The sequence below is a fragment of the Fistularia commersonii genome, chromosome 2, assembly GCF_037954325.1.
Source record: "Fistularia commersonii isolate RoL2024-O1a breed Wild chromosome 2, RoL_Fcom_v1.0, whole genome shotgun sequence".
Lineage (NCBI taxonomy): Eukaryota > Metazoa > Chordata > Actinopteri > Syngnathiformes > Fistulariidae > Fistularia > Fistularia commersonii.
In genome coordinates, this window is record NC_141285.1 from 15,162,818 (window position 1) to 15,182,201 (window position 19,384).

The 19,384-nt window shown below is 36.8% G+C and overlaps 1 protein-coding gene across 2 annotated transcripts in view; it reads right to left on the reverse strand.

The window, feature by feature from the left end:
* hpse2 (heparanase 2) overlaps positions 1-19,384 on the reverse strand; it is a 64,092-nt gene that overhangs the window by 14,987 nt on the left and 29,721 nt on the right. For both annotated transcript variants that reach the window (XM_086161879.1, XM_086161871.1), the window contains 3 exons: positions 12,122-12,295; positions 10,907-11,078; positions 8,456-8,503 (listed from right to left, as the gene is read on the reverse strand). In XM_086161879.1, the coding sequence (XP_086018005.1) occupies positions 8,456-8,503; positions 10,907-11,078; positions 12,122-12,295 (394 nt within the window). The remainder of the gene's footprint in view (positions 1-8,455; positions 8,504-10,906; positions 11,079-12,121; positions 12,296-19,384) is intronic.

Genomic DNA, 19,384 nt, shown 5'->3' on the forward strand with positions numbered 1-19,384 from the left:
GGCAAGCCAATGTTGCGTCAAAAATTTGGATTAAATAAAGGGGAAAATGGAGACAGAGGTTTCAGATTCAAACTGAACAATGCAGACATCCATCAGTGTTGATTTTGTTTTTTGTGTGTAATAAAGACCCACCGGGAAATGGTAATGAAGAATGATGTTAGGAAAGCATGACGAGTGAATATATTGGTACTTAAGAATATCACACCATGTGAAGATTCAAAAAAAAAAAAAAGCATCTCCGAGAATCCAAAAAGGAAAAATGAGAGCAGCACAAACCTGCCCTTCTTACAAAGATAAGGACTCAGCTGGAGACTTGGCTCGTTTCCAGGGCCTCTGTTGATCTAGGCAACATCACACCGTTTTGTTCATGGTTCAGGTGCTATAAATCACATTTATGTCTTATTTTTACTACAGAGGAAAAACGCATTTTTTTTAAGTGAGTCATTAAATCTGTAAATCTGTATCTTGAAACGAATGACAGTCCATCAAACTTTTAGGTCAGTATGAAGCTTGGTTTTTTAGATGAAGTTACTTATGCGTATAAAGATGGGAATTTGTGAATACTGGAACACTACCAGCTACACCGCAACAAAGAAAAACAAAATAACCCAGATATTGTGCCAAAGCCTCATGGCCTTGCGATGATGAATTTCCATGCTTTGAAATCATCAGGAAGGAAATGTGAAAATCTAAGAGCTGTAATAGAAGTTTGTATCCTCGAGCGTTAGCCAAATTTCTTCATGGTCATTTCAGCTCTTAGTGATCTAACTTTTTTGACGATCTGTCATTCAAAATTTTAATCCAAAATGATATCTAACAGTGAAGCTGAAACAGACTAATTCTGTCCAATTTTTCTTATTTTATGAAATGTTACATAGTTGACAACCAGTCCACAGTCTTTGGCACCTTTCAACTTAACAAAAGCACGTAAAAGATTGTTGGCAGTAAAATGATCAGTTTTGGAGAAATATTATACTAAACATTTTAAAAGAAAATAAATGGTGTTCAAAATGAAAATGCCAGCATTTGAATTTATAAACTCCCAACAGCAATACTTTAACAATATCATCACATTGCAAGACAAATGGGCAGCTGCAAAAGCTATCTATTAAAAAAGACTGTCAACGTGCCTTTTCCTTTTTTAGATCCTTTGCAAGAACTACGAATAACAAAATGACCATCTTAAGACTACAGTTGTTGGATACCAAACTATCTATTTTTGTTATTCCCGAGGTTCATACTAAAGATTTAAAAAAATGGCCAAATAAAAAAAATCAGTCATAGAGATTCATAGGTATTGTTTTCTACCTCGCATCTGTCAAAACATCTACCTTTGGTAAAGTCTGTTCACATATATCAGCAAAATTACTTATAGCAGAGCCAAGTTTTGGTCATGTGGGGTGAGGTGGAGTAGTGTTGCATCTGCACACAATACTACTCAAATTTTCCCCACATTATTGGAGAGTCCACAATTCTTGGCCCATAACAGCAAGGCGGAGATTAGGTCATAGATTTACACAAATAGAGATTCTGTATTCTGTCATTTTCAATAATTTTCCATATCACATGCCAAAACCACGACTAAAATGAAATTGTGATTCATATGGGTGAGGGCGGACAGGGTCCACACAACCATTATATTTTGCTATACAGTAGTACAAAAAGCACTACTGGGAATTTTGGTAAAGACCCATGGGGGCATATGGCAATCAAGCAAGGTGAACCTTCTCTATTGTTTTTCAGGTCTGGTGATCAATTTCAGTAGACTTCAAAAATAATTCTAAGCCAATTTAGGCATCATGTCTTTCTCTGGTCCACATTTCTTAAATCAAACCAAAAGTTGTGCCTTAGCTCATCTGTCAGACAGAGTAGGGTTTAATGAAATGCAAAACTGAATGTTTTCTGACCAAAATCCACTTAGTGATCTTGTTTAAAAATATTCTTACAAAGTGCCAGTATCAAATCCAAACGACAATTCGCCAAAAAAAGTATTTTGAACTGTGCCTTAACAGAAATATGAAGCAGACTAAAAAAACAAATGCCACAAACTTTGACAGGGAGTAGTCAAGAGTTGGATAAGTATGAATACTGGAATGGAAAAATACTAGGTCCTGCATGACTTTTCCATAACAAGAATCTAGCGTGTTGGACATGCCTTGTGTTTGGCTGCTTTCCTGCTTCAACAGTTTGCAATCATCCATTGTGGGACTATTTTTTTCATTGGGTTTAAGACACCACTGCAGACCATGTCTTAGCCATGGTTATTAGGGTAAGAACCTGATTAAAATCTAAAACCCGAAAATGTCTCCAAGAGATTGTTTATACATCTTACTTGTAACTGTAGGTAAGTGTCAGTAAACCTTAGCTTCAAACATTCTAAAACCTTAAATAAACTGTTATGCATTAAAGTTAAGCTGTCCTAACATTCACGATTTCTCCACATCGTATGTGTAATATGCTTGACCTATAAAGTCGCACTTTTTCTCTGTTCACAAAATAAAAGAAAAAATACTAAGAATTGGAGTTTACTTACTCACTGAGAGGTTTTTGGCAGACGATAACAAACTGTTTGACTTTAATGACAGCACAATGGTTTTTGTAGAGTCTTGTATACAGTCAGTCCTGCCATTGGCTAAACAGCAGCAGCATTCAGGTAAGGATAAAGATACAGAAGTAATACCATAGCTTGCCTTGCTGGCAGCTGAAACAACAATTTCATAATATTACAAGAGGAACAACTCAAATATTTTATTAAAATTTTGTTATGCAACAAGTGGCTTATAGTGTCTGTGAAAATACATTCAGCACTAAAATAGAGTGGCGTAACATTTTGAGAAGGGACCACAGTAAAAGTGTCACATATTAATATGAGACAATAAATATTTATTTACAAATACTTCTGTGTGAGGGAAATTACTACATACCTATCCACAATCTTTGTTTTTGCAGGATGGTATGTGACTGTAACATTCATTGCTATTGTTTTTCTGTTAGCTTTTTGGGGTTTGCAAAATCTGTTCAGCCTTAATTTGCATATGTCATTATTTTGTAGTTAACCAAACTACTATGATCGCCTCATCAGAGCAGAAAGATACAGATCGATAATTCTTAATTTCTCCATAGGTTTTTATTGCGCACCTTGAACCCAGTGACTCAAAATGAAATCATTATTTGTGCTCGTTGCAGTGAAAACATTTGAAAGAGCTCAGTGAAATGGGATAAGAAAAAATGGGTAGCATGCTATTCAAAAGGTAAATTTTGGACTGATTAAAATAGTATTATTCTAAAATTGTAAAATACGATCACCACAGTGGAATTACTTTGGGCATTACCGCATCCCAGAAGTCTTATTCTGTGCCCAGCTTTAAGATTCAAAACAGGAAATGAATGACTTATTCCTCGTGTCTGTTGTACACAGAGTAGCTGAAGACTATTTGCTGTTGGTAAATTCGTATATGAGGAAAAGTGAAAAGCAAATATTACAAAGTAAAAGGACAATAATGTCAAAGAAAGACTTCCAATAAAAAATATTAATCCAATTTTTTTTCAGGTAAAGTTATTTGGTACATATTTGAACTTAAGATAGAAAATAAAGAGTCAGCTTGCTGTGAGGTTTGGAGTAAACTCGAGGCAGCAGTGTGAAGAGGATTTATGTAGACCAGCAGGTCATTACCAGATCAATCATTTCTGAACAGCTAAAGGTAAGTGAAAAAAAAACTTCCCTTAGGAATGCCATCTGCATATTTACAGTCCCTCTGCGATTTTAAACGAGACAGAAGATCACAAACCATAGATATTCCCTTTTAACTTCCCCAAGCTGTAAATAATCCGCACCTCACGGTCTCTGGCATGCAGTACAACTGCCATTTTGACAATGAACAAGAAAAATAGGCATATTGTGTCACACCTGAACCCTGCTGGTTTACCAAAACTATTGTGTGCCTAATACATAAAAACTTGTCCCTGAGAAAGTCTTTCGAATAAAGTTAGACATGATACTTAATGACTTTGTGTCTGTCAGCCAATTTTGCAGGAGTTGTACAATAAACATTGATTTAATTGCTTGTTTCAAAGATTTGGAGAAACCTTCATATATTTTTCAAGTTTTGATTACAATCAAGCTGCTTCATAAGCAATTTATACTACAGTAATATATACTGATAGCCATTTGGGAGTTTGGGAGTTTTTCAAGAGTATCTTGACAGCAAAATTTTTTATATTTGTGTCATGTATAGAAATTCAGAACTGGCAGCCTTGTGATCACACACATGGTAGTGCATTCTCTCACCAGGCAGCAGCTCCCCGTTGAGAAGGGCTTGACATGTTCGCAAGGTTAGAGGGCGTGTTTGTTAAGGGTGCAGGTATGGGGTCGGGTTCCCAATTTATGTTATACTTTAACAAATTCCACTGATCATAGTCTGTATATTTTCTTCATGTAGCTACAATGTATATGCATTAAATTCTGCATCAAATGACATTTACCGGCAAACGCTGTAACACAGCTAGCTTTACAAAACACATTATTCAGCTGCAATTGCACTGTTTTTTTTTCCACTCCTCATATCATGCTGTCTTTAGTCACAGGGAGCAACATTTTTCAGAGGAAAAAAAATAGACCCATGCGTCTACCTGTGGAGAAATTAGATGGCGTACATCGTGGAGCATTTAACAGGTCGGATGCCAAATATCTCCCTCAGGAGTTGACAGAGTCCAAAACCTGAGCTAAAAGAGGCCTTGTTCTGATTTGGCATAAAGGGTGTTCTCTTGGATGTAATTCCTTTGCTCTGGTCCGAATCATTTGTGAGTCGTAAGCCTGAACAGTTTTCAGCTCATCTGAGACAATGAAAAATTCAAGCGAACAGGAATGTGTCAGAATAAATAATGTTTATTCAACTCTAAATTGCCCGGACGTGTGAATGAGAGAGTGAAAGGTTGTGTCTATGTGGCCCTGTGACAAACTGGCAACCAGTCCAGGGTGGATCCCATCTTTCGCCCAATTACCAACGACAACCAGATTTCACACCGACCCAATACTCTCACCAGGAGGACAGGGCTCCAAGGTAAGTGCAGCCAGGGTCTTGCGAAATCTAATCGCAAGTTACTCTAAGAACCAGCAATTGTGCATGGCGTTCAAAGGTGAAAAATTACTTTTAAAGCAATTTGAAAAAATAAAGCATATTCTTAATATCAACTCAGTTACCTGAGGATAAATTTTACATGTGGCAAAGTCTTGACTATTGTGTTAATATATTGCTAAAGTGGGGAAACTAAAAATGATATCCACTCTTCTTTCTATTGTGGCTGTATGTGTGTGCATGGAGTCTGTCTGTCAATGCATCCATTCATTTAAGACACTAACAATGAAATTCTGGTTTAGGAAATAATATCTTCTTTGAATGATCTGACAGGATAATTAGGTCTTTAGGTCATCCCTTTAGTGAGGGGGATAAATAGGCAAAAAATGAACAAGATTAACTATTCTGACAAGAGCAATTTGGATTTTCAGAGAAAAAGGAAAAAGTTAAAATAGAATATTTTTTGGTCTAATATTCATCTTACTCCCGACCCATTAAGCAACCTGTCATTAACTTACCATCCGGCCAATACGTACTCCAGCCATTACATTACCAACAAAGTGCTAGTGCTCGATTTACCTCAGGGTTAATTCTGACCCTGAATCCATGATTCTACAACTGCCGCCTATGCATTAACGTAACATAGCCGAAATGAATACGTTTGATAGTACACTTCAAGTTTACCCTTTCTCTAATGCTCTTTTCAGCATGATTAGACTTCAGTGTATGCTTGTCCATTATCTAAAAAAAACTTTTTGACAACTGTCATTTAACCACATATTACTATGACAAAAGAGAAGGTTTTAAGTTGTATTTTACCAGATGTACAAGATTTTGCCTACATCAGACCCTTAGGTAGGAATTTCTGAAGCTATGTAGCTCTGACAGAAAACACACAGCGATCCTTAGTGTTGAGCTGGTGCATGTAAGTGTTGTAGGTTAGAGCTATGTGATGGACAACCTTTTAAAGTTATCTGTAGATAAATATTCAAGCATTGAATATGTCGTATTTTGGCCAACTGCTAATTTAAATGCGGGTGATAAACATGGTTTGAAAGAAGAGACAGAAAAAGTTGAGGTGCTGCTCTGTCGTTTTGATTTTCAGTGATTGATTTGACACATGAAGACATACGATCCCACACTATTATGGTCTCACCTGAAAGGTCAGCTATCATTCAGTGAACATCTGCAATCTCACTCTAAAATTACATGCATAGGGAAATAAGTAGCGGTTGTAGGCCCTAAAATGTAATCAGATTTTCTGTCAATACAGCAGGAAAGGATGTTTGTCTTGATTGAAACAATCAGACTAATATTTGAGATATCAGATGCGGGCTACATTTACTAAGCATAATAGCATGAGATTATATGGGGCAAGAAATTCTATTTTGTTGAATTGTCATTTGGTCAAATTTTTGCTGACAGTACCTGGTGTCAAGCATCAGTATACAGGTCGTACGTTTACTGGACAGATTATTTATGTGGGAAAACCTCTCTCCATCAATCAATGTCAAAGTGATGTTGTGCAACAGTTTCATTTTGCTTGCTTGTTTTTGGTGTTAATAATTACACTGAATTAATTTAATGCAAAGAGATCCCATTATCAAGAGGGGGATCCATGACCACTTAATTGGTGAACCCAATTCATCAAGAATTATATTTTTATATCTTTATCACTCTGCCTTACAATATATTTCAATAATAACTGGTCACGTTGAAGCCCTTTTTCTTCCCTGTGCTTAAACCTGGCTCCTTCACAGCGACAAGCACTTCGTGTTGGTTTGCTTTCTCAGTCCCCTATTATGTCAACATTTACACCTGAAGGATTTATTTTAAGGTTTTTGTGTGATTCTAATTGAGAAGTACAGCATTTCCCTCGTCAGTGTCTTTGTAACATTGTAAGTTTAAAACTTTGTTTATAATGGCTGAAAATGCAGATCGTTTTAACAGTTTCACCTCAATTACGGAACTGATTTGGCCTTGAAGGCATTTATTCCGAGCACAGAGAAAAGAAAAAAAACATCAAAAGCTCCAGAAAAAAAACAAAATTATGGTTACATATTGTGCTATTTCATTTAAAAAAACAAATAACAAATAAATAACGTCTTTCTGATCATGCCAACTGTTAATTGCAATATTTTATGATGTAAGAAGAGTGGACCCTCAAGGAAACTCGAAAAATAAACATGATGTCTTAGACATCTGAAAAGTTGAAAAGGTTATTGAGAAATTTGTATCTGGTTTGTTTTATTAACAAAGGAAACCCTTGTCGTGATAATTATGCTTAGATCTATGTCATCCTTGAAAATGGCACTTTCCATAAAGAGGCTGAATAAACCTGATATCAGGGACTCAATGAGCCAAAGTGAAAGAGAAAGAATGACATTCTGATTACATTTTGATGGTGTATCCAAAAATGGATAAACAGTAACTGAGACAAGATGCTCTGAATGTTAAACCACATAGTCAAAACATAATATAAACCATATATCAGTTTCGTGACCTGCTACACACATATTTCAATTCATAATCATCATGTTTCATCACCACATGCTCCAAGACAACGTTTCTGACCACAAGCCACAGACTGAGAACCTCTGTTACGAATGCATATAATTCACAGAACCCAATCGTAATGAATGCTGGGTCTCAAACTCAGCCTGTCTCAAAACAATCAGAGCCAGCTGCAGTCAAGTAAAACTTGTCGGAGACGTGTTGATGAGTGGTCTTCACATTTATTAGTTTGGCTTCTTTTGTAGAGGTCAGAATTTCTGTCACGCAGGCTGGTTAGACTGGAATCTGGACCTCTAGCGTAAAACAGGCTAATTGACAGAGAAAATGAGCCAGAGCATATGGTTTGATTTTAACAGTGTGGGTGGTGTTTTTCTAAGCTTTACTGACAGCCCTTTCTCCTTCCGTTTTGTCTAATTAGACCTAACCTTCACCTTAATGACCTCTCACTTATACAGGTTTTGTCATGACTTTACAACGGTTGTGTCTTTGTACATACACATATTTGTGTGTGTAAAAACATGAAAATAAAAAGGGTGCGGGGGCGATCGATAGGTCTGCATGCATTCCTACAGTACGTGCAAAAGACAAATGGCAGGTGTTACTAATTTAACACACACTTTCTCTCTGGCTCTTTTTCCTGATGTTCCATTTGCAGAATAAACAATTCTATTCATCAGTCTCTCCCAGTGAGAGTGATATTAATGGTTACTTTTGGCTACTGCCAAAAGCATGTACACAGTGTGGTGCAAAAATCAATCGTTGCCAATGCTGTTGGATTTATTCAAGCCGCATTGAAATACTATAGGTATATCCGGCTATTTCCAAGGTGAAAATAATGAGAGAAAAAAAAAGGGTAAAATACCTACTGTTGCCACGTAACTGCATCTACAACTGAGCTGGCATTCTTCATGAACCTGAAAGTGAGAAATATAGATTTAACATTAGCAAACAAATAGCATGATTAGATAAAAAAAAAAAAACAAAAAAAAACAGACTTTCGTTTTCTCTTGGGTTGTTAATTTTGTGGTGGTTGGAGGTAATGTACATCTTAAATCAGTGTAGAAATGTATCTAAGCGTTCAACTGAAAATAATGCAACCTATGATCTGTCCGAATAATCACGTTTAAGCTTCTATCTTCTTTGTCACAGTATCTATGGTTTCCCAAACACTGGTTTCATTTTAAGTTGTGGGAAGAGGAAAGTAGTGAATTGAGGTAATTCTGGATAAAACAATGACAGTATTGTTTATAAAGCAGAGGAGAGGGCAGATGGGGAGGGATGGCCGTCCTTTATCACTGTGGTGATTTTTTTCTACCAAAATTAACTGCCTAAAATCTGTTAGTTGTCTGATACAATTAAACAAGAACCATAAATTGATCATTCAAGTCAATCCCCCCACCATCATTCCTAGCTCATAGGAATTTTATTATTGCTGTTTAACGTAATTTGAAATTACAGTGTGTTAACATATTGCAAGGATCTTAAATATACAGTCTCTTTTTTATTAAAATAAAGAACATTCTTATTAATGCTGTTAAAATTTATATTTAAAAAAATGGCATCACATCAAAGAATCTTAGTGATTGCTCTTAGACATTACAACTGGAATGATTAAAATTACAAAAATTACAGTTTAAATGACGAATTACTTGAGAAATATTTAGAAACCTTTAAACTTGGACACTTTTGCCTGGTTGTTACAAACAGACAGAGCTTAGGATTCTGGAAACAAAACTCCCACATCTTTTAATGGAATACTATGCCTAAATAGAAATAAAACCCATAAAGCTATCCGCTCTCCTCTTCCTGAGCTTTTGCATCTGCTTGTGTTTGCAACTGCCTAATACCTGCACCAAGGCGCTCCATATTTGGAGTTAACTGCTTTGTGGGACATGCCTCAACTGTGCCTCAAAACATCATGTCACAGAAACACAACTTTCATGTGTCTGGGTTGTTTAGTCTCTCTAGCTATGATATTTGACAGTGAATGGCTTAGTGTCTAATTCACTGCATTTCTTTAAAGCAGCAGAGATGTTGGGCTTTCAAACACGAGAGCCACCCCCTCAAAAACGTGTCAAACACACAAGAATCACCTCGTCGTTAAATGTGACACCCGTGACCTAAGGATATTCCAGCACTCTCCCTGTTTATCCTCTCACTCCTACTCTTCTCACCTCTAATCTCCATCCTCCCATTCCTCTCAGTCTACATCTTGCATCTTGTGTTTTAAACAGCTGTAATGCACACATGCACAAGATTGCTCACAAATACACGCATTTTATTTACGAGTAAATTTCAACAGTCAGAAATGTCAGTGAGATCAACAGCAGCTCCTATTAGCTTCAGTGATACAAGTAGCTCAAGTAAATACTGGAGGGAGACCCATATCGAATTCCTCTCTTTCTTCCAAACCCCTGTCAAAGTGGGGGTGGCTGAGAAGAGAGCAGGAGACAGATTGTGGCTTAGATACACAGAGGCATTAAACGGTTTCTGTGTATATATTATTCTGCTCACACATTTGTATACGTGTGAGGAAAAAAAAGCACTGTAATTTTAGCATGCTGTTTATTAGTTTAATATTTAACAAGCTCTAATGTCGCTAATACGATGTTTTCCCTGTTTTTTTAATAACACTAGTTAAAGCCAGAGGAACATATTTCTATTCCTTCAATTCTAATTAGTCTGTTTCCTACATTGAATAAATTCACAAATCATTTGTCAGATGGGACTTTCCAGAGCTGTCCAATTTCATATTATCCACAAAGGTGACATTGTCCTTTTAAGTAAACCTAAAAATCCAATAGTCTGGATAACAAACCAACAGAGAAAAACAACACTAACTTCAAAAACAATTAATTGATCCAAACAGGCAAAACAATTAAGAGTCAAAACACTTTCTATGAAATGTCATCTTTTCATTGGCCTGTTCTGCGGTTAAAGGTTTAAGCAACAACTATGTCCCTACTGTTGTATGTGTGTATGCCTGAAATGGCTGTTAGATAGAGCTGGCGGAGGTTCGGGGTAAAACCAGCAGGTGGGATGCTGTGCCGCCACGTAATCAATCAAGTGACACTTTATTTAGCTTGACATGTAATAACTAAGGCTGATATCTTGAAAACCAAAGAGGAAATCCATAAACATTGAAGTTTGTGTGTGTATGTGTGTGTGTGTGTGTGTGTGTGTGCGTGCACATCTGCACACGTAATAAACACAGAGAAAGTCACAAACTTGTGCAGTGTACATTCCAGTACCTTCCCCCATTTTCCAGCAGCAGAATAGCCTAACATGGAGCGGAATCCCACACATTGCTGACTCACCCATCCAGCAGAAGGATGGCGTTCTTCCGGGGCCGTCCTGCATTGGGGCCATAGAGGTGAGCTCGGTTGTAGAAGCGCACAGACTGTAGCAGAGTCCGCAGCTTGGTGTAATCCTGAGCCAACTGGGTACTGTTAACAGCTCGACCCACCATGCTGCGGTAGGCATTGGGCTCTGGGGAGAAGAGAAAAGATCAAGCCAGAGAGATTACGTTTATACAAGTCTGGGGTTGGATGAGAAAATTGGCGTCGTTGTCGGATCTTGTGCTCCTTAGGAGTATCTAACAGCGGATAAAAAAATGGATAATTGAGCAATTCCATGTAATACAGACAAATGGACTTCATGTCAGGGGAATCATCCAAGCAAACACTGTGGCCTTGCAGAATCACTAAAACGAGGCCAAAAGGGACTGTGTTCTTTGAAGAAGAAAAAACAAAATTTTTTAGGCCCAGTATTGTTTAACTACTCCACTGCAGAGCATTTTAAATTTATCTGAACCAGGCTGTGCATGTATGGGTGGGTGGGTGTGTGCGCGTGCGCGTGCCCGTGCACTCTTCTTAAAGTTATCATGAGAATTTTATTTGCACATATCAAAGGATAACCTTTTCAATCAACCTTTGCAAATTTGCTCTGTGTCTGCCCTGTCCAGATGATTTATTCAAAAAGGTCTTTTTAGTTACGGTTCACTTTTTCACTCAAATTTTTACATGGTCCAATCAATAGATTTTGCATGGTACTTTTAAGCTTATGCTAACATAAAAGTTTCTACGGTGAGTTTTATTGTAGATGAAATTAAATGAAAATATGAAAAAGTGATGTGCAGCATGGAATCACAAGGTTTTTATGTGAGCCACAGATTCCCTGAGGCTGAGATGGTTTGGTCTACGAATGAACTCACCTTAACCCTTAAACAGCTGGGCAAACACTTACAGCTGTCCATCAAAGATGTTATTAACAGTAAATGTCCAACCAACATAATATAGGACTTTCCCCGAAGAAACAAAAAAAATACTTGAATTCAAATTAATAGACCAATAAAATATATGTTTATATGATAATACTTTACCAAATTTTCAACTAGTCTATTAAAAATATCTTCTAAACAGACATACCCAGAGCAGATTAAACACAGAAGAAAACTCAATAGCTATGTGCACTTGCTGCACATACTGTACAATGTGGTGCTTTTGGTAAACACTACGGTGTGTGCTACTGACCATTGCCAAGCTCCCAGGAGATGTTGTATTTCTTGCCAGCGCTGTACTTCAGGAGGCTCAGGGTGGAGGTGGTGTTCCAGGAGTTGTCTGAATTTCTATGCAGTGCGTTAAGCCCCAGAATCAGGTGCAGTCCAGCACAGTCGGCAAAGTTATAGAGTTTGTCTAAAGACCTGGCTGGGAGAAACCCACAAAGCAGTTGTAACTTTCTCCTAGTCATGCATTCATTGTAGGTAACCTCTTTAATGTTACAAAAACGGATTGGATTTTTTTAATTCAAATTCTACTAGTTTTGTAAAGGCCAGCTGTATAGACAATATTACTATGAAGAAATAAAGATCGATTTTTAGTTTGGAAAAGAAACAATAATTGTTATATACTTGGAAACAGGTTTGAATTCATGGTTATTCATCCCTCAAGATATGTAAAACATATGTCATGCAAGGTTGTCACAACTGGACTAATGTGTGTGTTTACAGCTGTCATAAAAAGGTGTCTTAACATGCATCCCAAATAGTCACTAATTAAGAGCATATGAATGTACACTGCTATTTTCTGTGCAATCAAATCAGTCCATTTAATACAGGGTATTTATATTTTCAACTGGCATCTTTTCTGTTTGTATCTACCACAGGTGACACGTATGGGTTTACTGGTCACATAGAGAAATAAAGAAAATGTATCACAAAATCCTCTGAACTAATTTCAAGCAAATGTTCACAGAGTAATTTCAATGTAATCATATAAATCTAAATGGTAGCTCAAAAATAAACCACAACAAGGAAATCTCTCAGCTAATATTGTTCTCTCCTAGCAAACATAAAGACCATCACCAACAATTGACAATTCAATAGTTGGACATAGCAGTTTGGAGTTACTTTATCAAAAAATACAAGACATTTTTGTGTGTATATAAGTTGTATATGAGTTCTTTTTTTGTGTGCTGCCTCCATCAAAACTCATCAGTCTCACACTACGGCAAATAGTGACATTGCAAAGAATGTTTATGTCCTAATGGGACTGTAGGCTGCTTCTGGATTCCTTGGACCATTGTTTTGAAATTCAATCTCTTTTGAGTTATTCCATTAAGATAAATATTTCCTTGACTTTTGACCTTTCCTTCAGAAGGGCAACTGAAAACATGATGACTATGGTGGATTGATCTGGTTCCAGTAACAATATGCCTTCAATTGCGGGTTTAAGACCAGCTGAGCTTGCCAACCAATTGCTTGGCCCAATGTGGAATGCAGTCAAAAGCAAAGCAGATCACAGTGCATGTGAGGTTATCTTTGACACGCTGTTCAGATTGTGTTCTAAAAGTTGCAATCTTCAATAACAAAGGATATCAAAATAAAACTGTCTAGCCTTTTTTTTTAAAATAAATCATAGGAACAAAATACATTTTCTACAAAGTGAAGAGTGGAACTCAAATATTACTTTGCTTTCAGTATTTCAAGTTAACCTTGAGCCTTTCTTTCAAGTAGAGCAATGGTTATGTAAAGTCAATAGGTCAAAAGGAGAAAGCAAAACAATTTCTCATTGCACATGGCTTTAATTCCAGTATCAACAGGTCAATGCCTAAAAATAAAATGCGATACTGGTAGTAACAATGATTGTATTAAGCAGAATGCTCAGACAGTGTAGTAAACTGTCAGATCCCCATCTCATTGTTCACCATCAATATTGCTATCGTCATAACCACTATTATGAAAATACCCTCTGTGGTTAAAGTAGACTGGTGTCTATTTGCAAGAGACGACTGGAGGGCAACAAAATGGAGAAAGTAGCACCAGATGTAGTTTTCAGGATGAGTGATTCCAGACGTTTCCTCACCTGAGATCAGCAGAAGAGACCAGCCTCTATCCATGCAATAGTTAGTAGCCCATCATATTTGGAGTACATCATTTAAGTTAGAAATTTTAATTTGCTATTAGGTGATGTGTAGAATTCAACAATAATGTGAATTGAGGGAAAATGTATTTGCATTGGAAATTACATTTACTTTTCCAATTTTGTTTGACATTTTGCGCCTTGTTTCATTTTATTAAAAGTATATTTCACAGCAGATCTATGCTCTGCATGTCAAGAATTATCGAATCATGCTAAATAACAGACTCAAAAGAAGTTACTAAGAAAATGAATCAAATAACAGAGGAAATTTGAAAAAAGTGAGGGATTCAAATAAATGACCCTCTGTCTAATAATGTCTCTGAAAAGTTTTTTTCTGTAATTGGAAATCTCACAAAAATGTGACATTGGTCAGTTTATTATAGAGGCAAAATATCAGTTCGGGGGGCTGGCACTTCAAAGACTTAACATTGTGATCATTGAAAAATTACATTATAGCTTTCTTGCAAAACCAAGCACAACTGTCACTGTGAAATTGAAATAAATTTTTGCATAGTTGCAATCAAATTTGGCCCCTCAAATTACTGGACCGCAAATAGACAAAGAAATTAAAAGATTATAGCCAGTAACCAAAATTAACCACAAGGGGGCATTGAAAACTCTCTGTTGGCCAAGATATTAATTACTATTTCCATGTTCAGTAAAAGTAAAATGAATAAGTAAAATAAACAAAACACAAAATGTTGAATCAATTGCCAATATTGGCCCAGTTTTATTACTTTATCCCTTTTTTTTAAGTCAAAAGCATGACTATATGTATCTCAGTTCTTACAGGCATGTATGAAAAATATCTAACCTGTATAATTGGAGCTGCCAGGCGGGAGATCTCAAGGAAGACCAAGGAGAAGATTTATGAACGTAGTGAGAGAGGATATGAAAGTAGTAGATACGGATACAGAGAATAGGATGAGATGGAGAAGGTCGATTCGCTGTGAAGACCCCTGAAGGGAAAAGCCGAAAGAAGAAGAAGGAGAAGGAGTAGAAGAATTTTACTAAAATAGTGCACTGTAAATTTAGTGTGCCTGCATCCCTGTGAAATAACTGGAATAACTAATATTATTTGGACTGAAAATATTTTAAAGTCTAGCAGTGCCAAGAATTAAGTAATTATGATCTCACTAAAATTATGCCAAAGCTAAACCCGAAGTTATCTGGCTCAAGAGGAAAGGAAGTCTCTGCTGCACTTGTTTAGTGAGCTGCAATTTTTTTTAATGCTCAGTTGAGAGGGATTCATTGCAATGAAACCTTGACTATAATGGAGTATCTAATACAGTGTCCCATTTATATCTACTATGCTAATATTTGGCACAGGTCAGACTCGGAATTCCAGTAAAAAGGTGGCGCATTTCATGCTTTTTGGGTCAGCCAAAAATCTTTTTTTGACCAATTAAGACCCCTAGTGGTAAACCTCTGGTTGTTACCCAGAGAGTGGTTTATAATGAGGTAAAACAAATCCAAGCATGGCATCCAAATTGAGGCTCTTAAACAAATAAAAATGTAATAAGTTAAATAAAGCCCCCTAGTCTTCCGAAATAAATTTCAGTAGGACTTCCCCCCAAAAATTAGGCATTTTTGAAGAATGATTAGAAATTTTAGGTGGTTTCTTAGGTGATGGCACAGTATTTAGCGCTCCCACCTCACAGCAAAAAGGTGCCTGTTTTGATCCCGTCAGTTGGAGTTTGAATGTTCTCCACGTGTATGCATGGGTTTTCCTTTGGATTCACCAGTTTTCTATCATTGTCCAAAAACACGCAGCAGTACAATTCGGCATGCAGCAGTATAATACGAGACCCTAAATTGTCGAGATTCGTAAAGAGATTTCATGTCATTAGCCCTCTCACCCAATGGCAGTTGGAATAGGCTCCAGCCCCCCGCAGCCCTGAGTGCAGGACAATTGTTAAAGATAATTAATGAATTAAAAAATATCATAGCATATCTATAAATTTAAATCTAAAGTTTACCCTTACACCTAACTAAACAGTTGAGACCAAGAGAGGTAGAAACAGTTTTTTTACATTACCGTCTACATCATGAATGAAATTTCGAGCCAATGCGCAAATTATCCAATATGAGTTTGGTATAGTTGTCCCCCGAGCATGTATATTTCATATATATAGCATTGTATATGTGAAATATTTTGCTTTTATCTTTGCAAGGCAAATACAGAATAGGTGGCTTAACTAACTAATCATTCGGTAGAGAAGAGGGCTCTGTTTATCTATCAAAGATGAGCCTCGACCTATATACCTCTACCCCTTCAATCCGACTGCGTATGGGCACAGACTTATAAATGCAACAGCACATCAAAGTTGATGTCTATGACTCATGGCAAAGCATTATAAAACAGAGTACAGTATTAACCTATTTTCCTCCAGCTTATTTCCAATCTTTTGGAATCCTTCCTAGACTTGATTTCATACCTGTTTGAGGAGAGGAATCATCTCCTCAATTCAAGGCAAAATATAGGGATCATGAAAATAATTTCATAGAGGCAATACTTCTTTGCAGTGATATGTATTTAAAGTATTGTTTGTTTGTTTGTTTGTTCGTTTGCTTGTTTTATTTCAGTTTATGTCTTAAATTACATTCTTCAGCCACACCAGACAAATAGACTGTTTCCTAAAAACAGGAAAATTGATTTCAGTTTGTATAATGCTGATGTTGACTCCATCAATTGCTACAACTTGTGTGCAAAAACATGAAAAACACTGCATTCATCATAATTCATATATACTTTTTTCAGGCCACTCTAAGAGGCTGTTTGGTCATCATGTTGCAGGCTTCTTATGAACGAATCCACCGGTGGTCCAATTTATTGACAGATAGGTCCCAATTGTGTAATTTCCAATTATCCTGATAATTGTTGAAAATTAACACTGCACATGAATGCACATTAACCTGGAAATTAGTCAGACAAAGTTAGACTTACCTTTACAGTTGAGCCGACTCAAAATCAAAAACAATGGTATCATTGCAGTCTTAAAAACAATTCAGGCTCTATATATAAAAATCCCGTCATGGTGCACAATGGTGCAAAAGATTCAGCTCAGATATTTATGTGTGTACTCACACACACACACACACACACACACACACACACACACACACACACACACACACACACAAGTGTGGGTGTATCACTGGGTAACATGAAATAGAACTTATCAAACCTTCATAGAAAACACACATGAAAATCAAACCTATACAATTATAATACTACATTGCTTTTAAACAAGTAATTAAGTATTATTAAACACTATTGAGCATTGGTCTTGGCTCCAAAGAACCTTATGTGGTTGCATCCTCTGACTTGAAAAAACTAAGAACATACCACAAGAAGATTTTACTACAGGGATTATTTTTCTAACAAAGGACCACCGCACATGCCTCTGCCAAAATCCAAATAAGATATGAACAGGTGCATAAGTACTCAGTACATTACGGAGAAGGTTCAGCCCTGATTAGTTTGCGGTCTGCTCTACGAACAGAGAAAGTGCACATCATTTGGTTTCATGTGTGGATATGATCTCCGTGAATATGGTTTTCTTTGTCAAAATCACTTTAAGGATCCATTATATGGAAAATATCACAACAGAGACAAAGGATACTATTTGAAGGGCAGGTGGAGGCATACCCTCCATACAGCGTTCGAAAAAAGGATACAGAAACACAAGTAAAGACAGTGTGGACAAATAGAAACAAATGTTCCACAAGCGAGAAAAAGGATGTGGCAGCTGTGAAGGAAAAAAAATATGCTCTTACTTCAGAAAGAAGAAATTATCATCAGGATCCACTTGAGCTATACATTGTGAGGTTTCCTAAAAGGGACTCAATAGCAGCTGGTCACTGGAAATGTGTTATTATTTTTGTTTGACTTATATTAGTTGTTGGAGCAGAAACTGGTTGATGTTGACTGGAAATCTTAAACTTGATTTAGTAAGTTCTAAAGTTATGCCATACTGTTTCCATGTGCAACTAAATACAAAAAATACCCTTCTGTGACACAATAACATTCACAAAGGTAAATGCAATGACCTAAAGAATAAATTCCAAATTAATTTTGATGAACTTCGTTACACGTGGACTCTTCCTATAACTAGGCATTGTAATTGAATTACTGCCATTTCATTTTCCATGACAATCTTAAAATAAAGCAAGGAGCCTCATGAACACAGCATTGTGGTGAGAAGGAAGTTTTGTAGGTGAATTGAGATTGCTGTCGTCAGACTAACAGGCTCATGAATGTGGGGTTCATTTGACATGAACGCTAACATCAGATAAATTGGATTTACCATAGGAACCCGGCCTTTGGTGACCATGTTTATATACACATACACATACTCTCACACTGTCTCTCTCACAGACTCTCTTACTCACACACACACACACACACACACACAGACACACACACACACTGCTCTGATGAACACAGATATCACTCATATACAGTTGTTATAGAAAGTATTCATCCCTCCAGGTGCAAATCATTATCACCAAACATCAGAGAGCTTTGATACAGACACTAGAAAGCATTGTAGCTATAAATCTAGACCAATTTGAGGACATAACAAAGATAAAGTGAATCTGGATGTATATGAATATGAGTTACTGTCTGCATAAAGTTGAAAGGGAGAAATATAAGAGAACTAAATGAACTAAAGGGATGGGTGGTGATTTCAAGTGAAAAAACAGCATCACTCTTCAAAATGGCAATAATACACATGATCTACTGTTTTACAAACACAGAAACAGACACTTCATCAAGCCAACATAAGCCTGCCTTTACTTTTTTTGGAAGTATCATGCCAGTAACAAATGGTGCTCATCCCATTTAAAATGAACGATGTAAAAAATGTTGTTTTTATTTCTTTTTCTGCGCATAAGACATTCTGCAATAAAGTTCTCTATTATACATGATTGTGATGTAATAAAGACCTACCGAAGAAGTCAGACATCCTTGTAGGCACCCACTTAAAGATCCTTCTTACAAACAGTCCAGCCATAAACAAGTAGAATGACCCCTGAATAAAAGCTGTGCTCAATTTTGTGCACATTTTTGTATTATAGGTGCTTTTTTGTGTGTTGAATGGAAAAAGCAAGGTCTGGATATTGTCAAGCTGTCTATCTGATAGTAGACCCAGTTGTTTGAGGCAGGGAGGCCAGCAGCATCAGTCAGTGTTATGCCTCATTTCTACAGCTATGCATATTCCCCCAATCACTGAGGTAACACATTGGTCTTTGTGCACACAGGGAAACAGGCACAATACTCTTAACTCTGCCTGTGTAATGTGCTAGTTGTTGTGCCAGCCACAAAAACCAGAGAGCCTTCAGCCGTTTTCAATGAAATCACAATTTCTG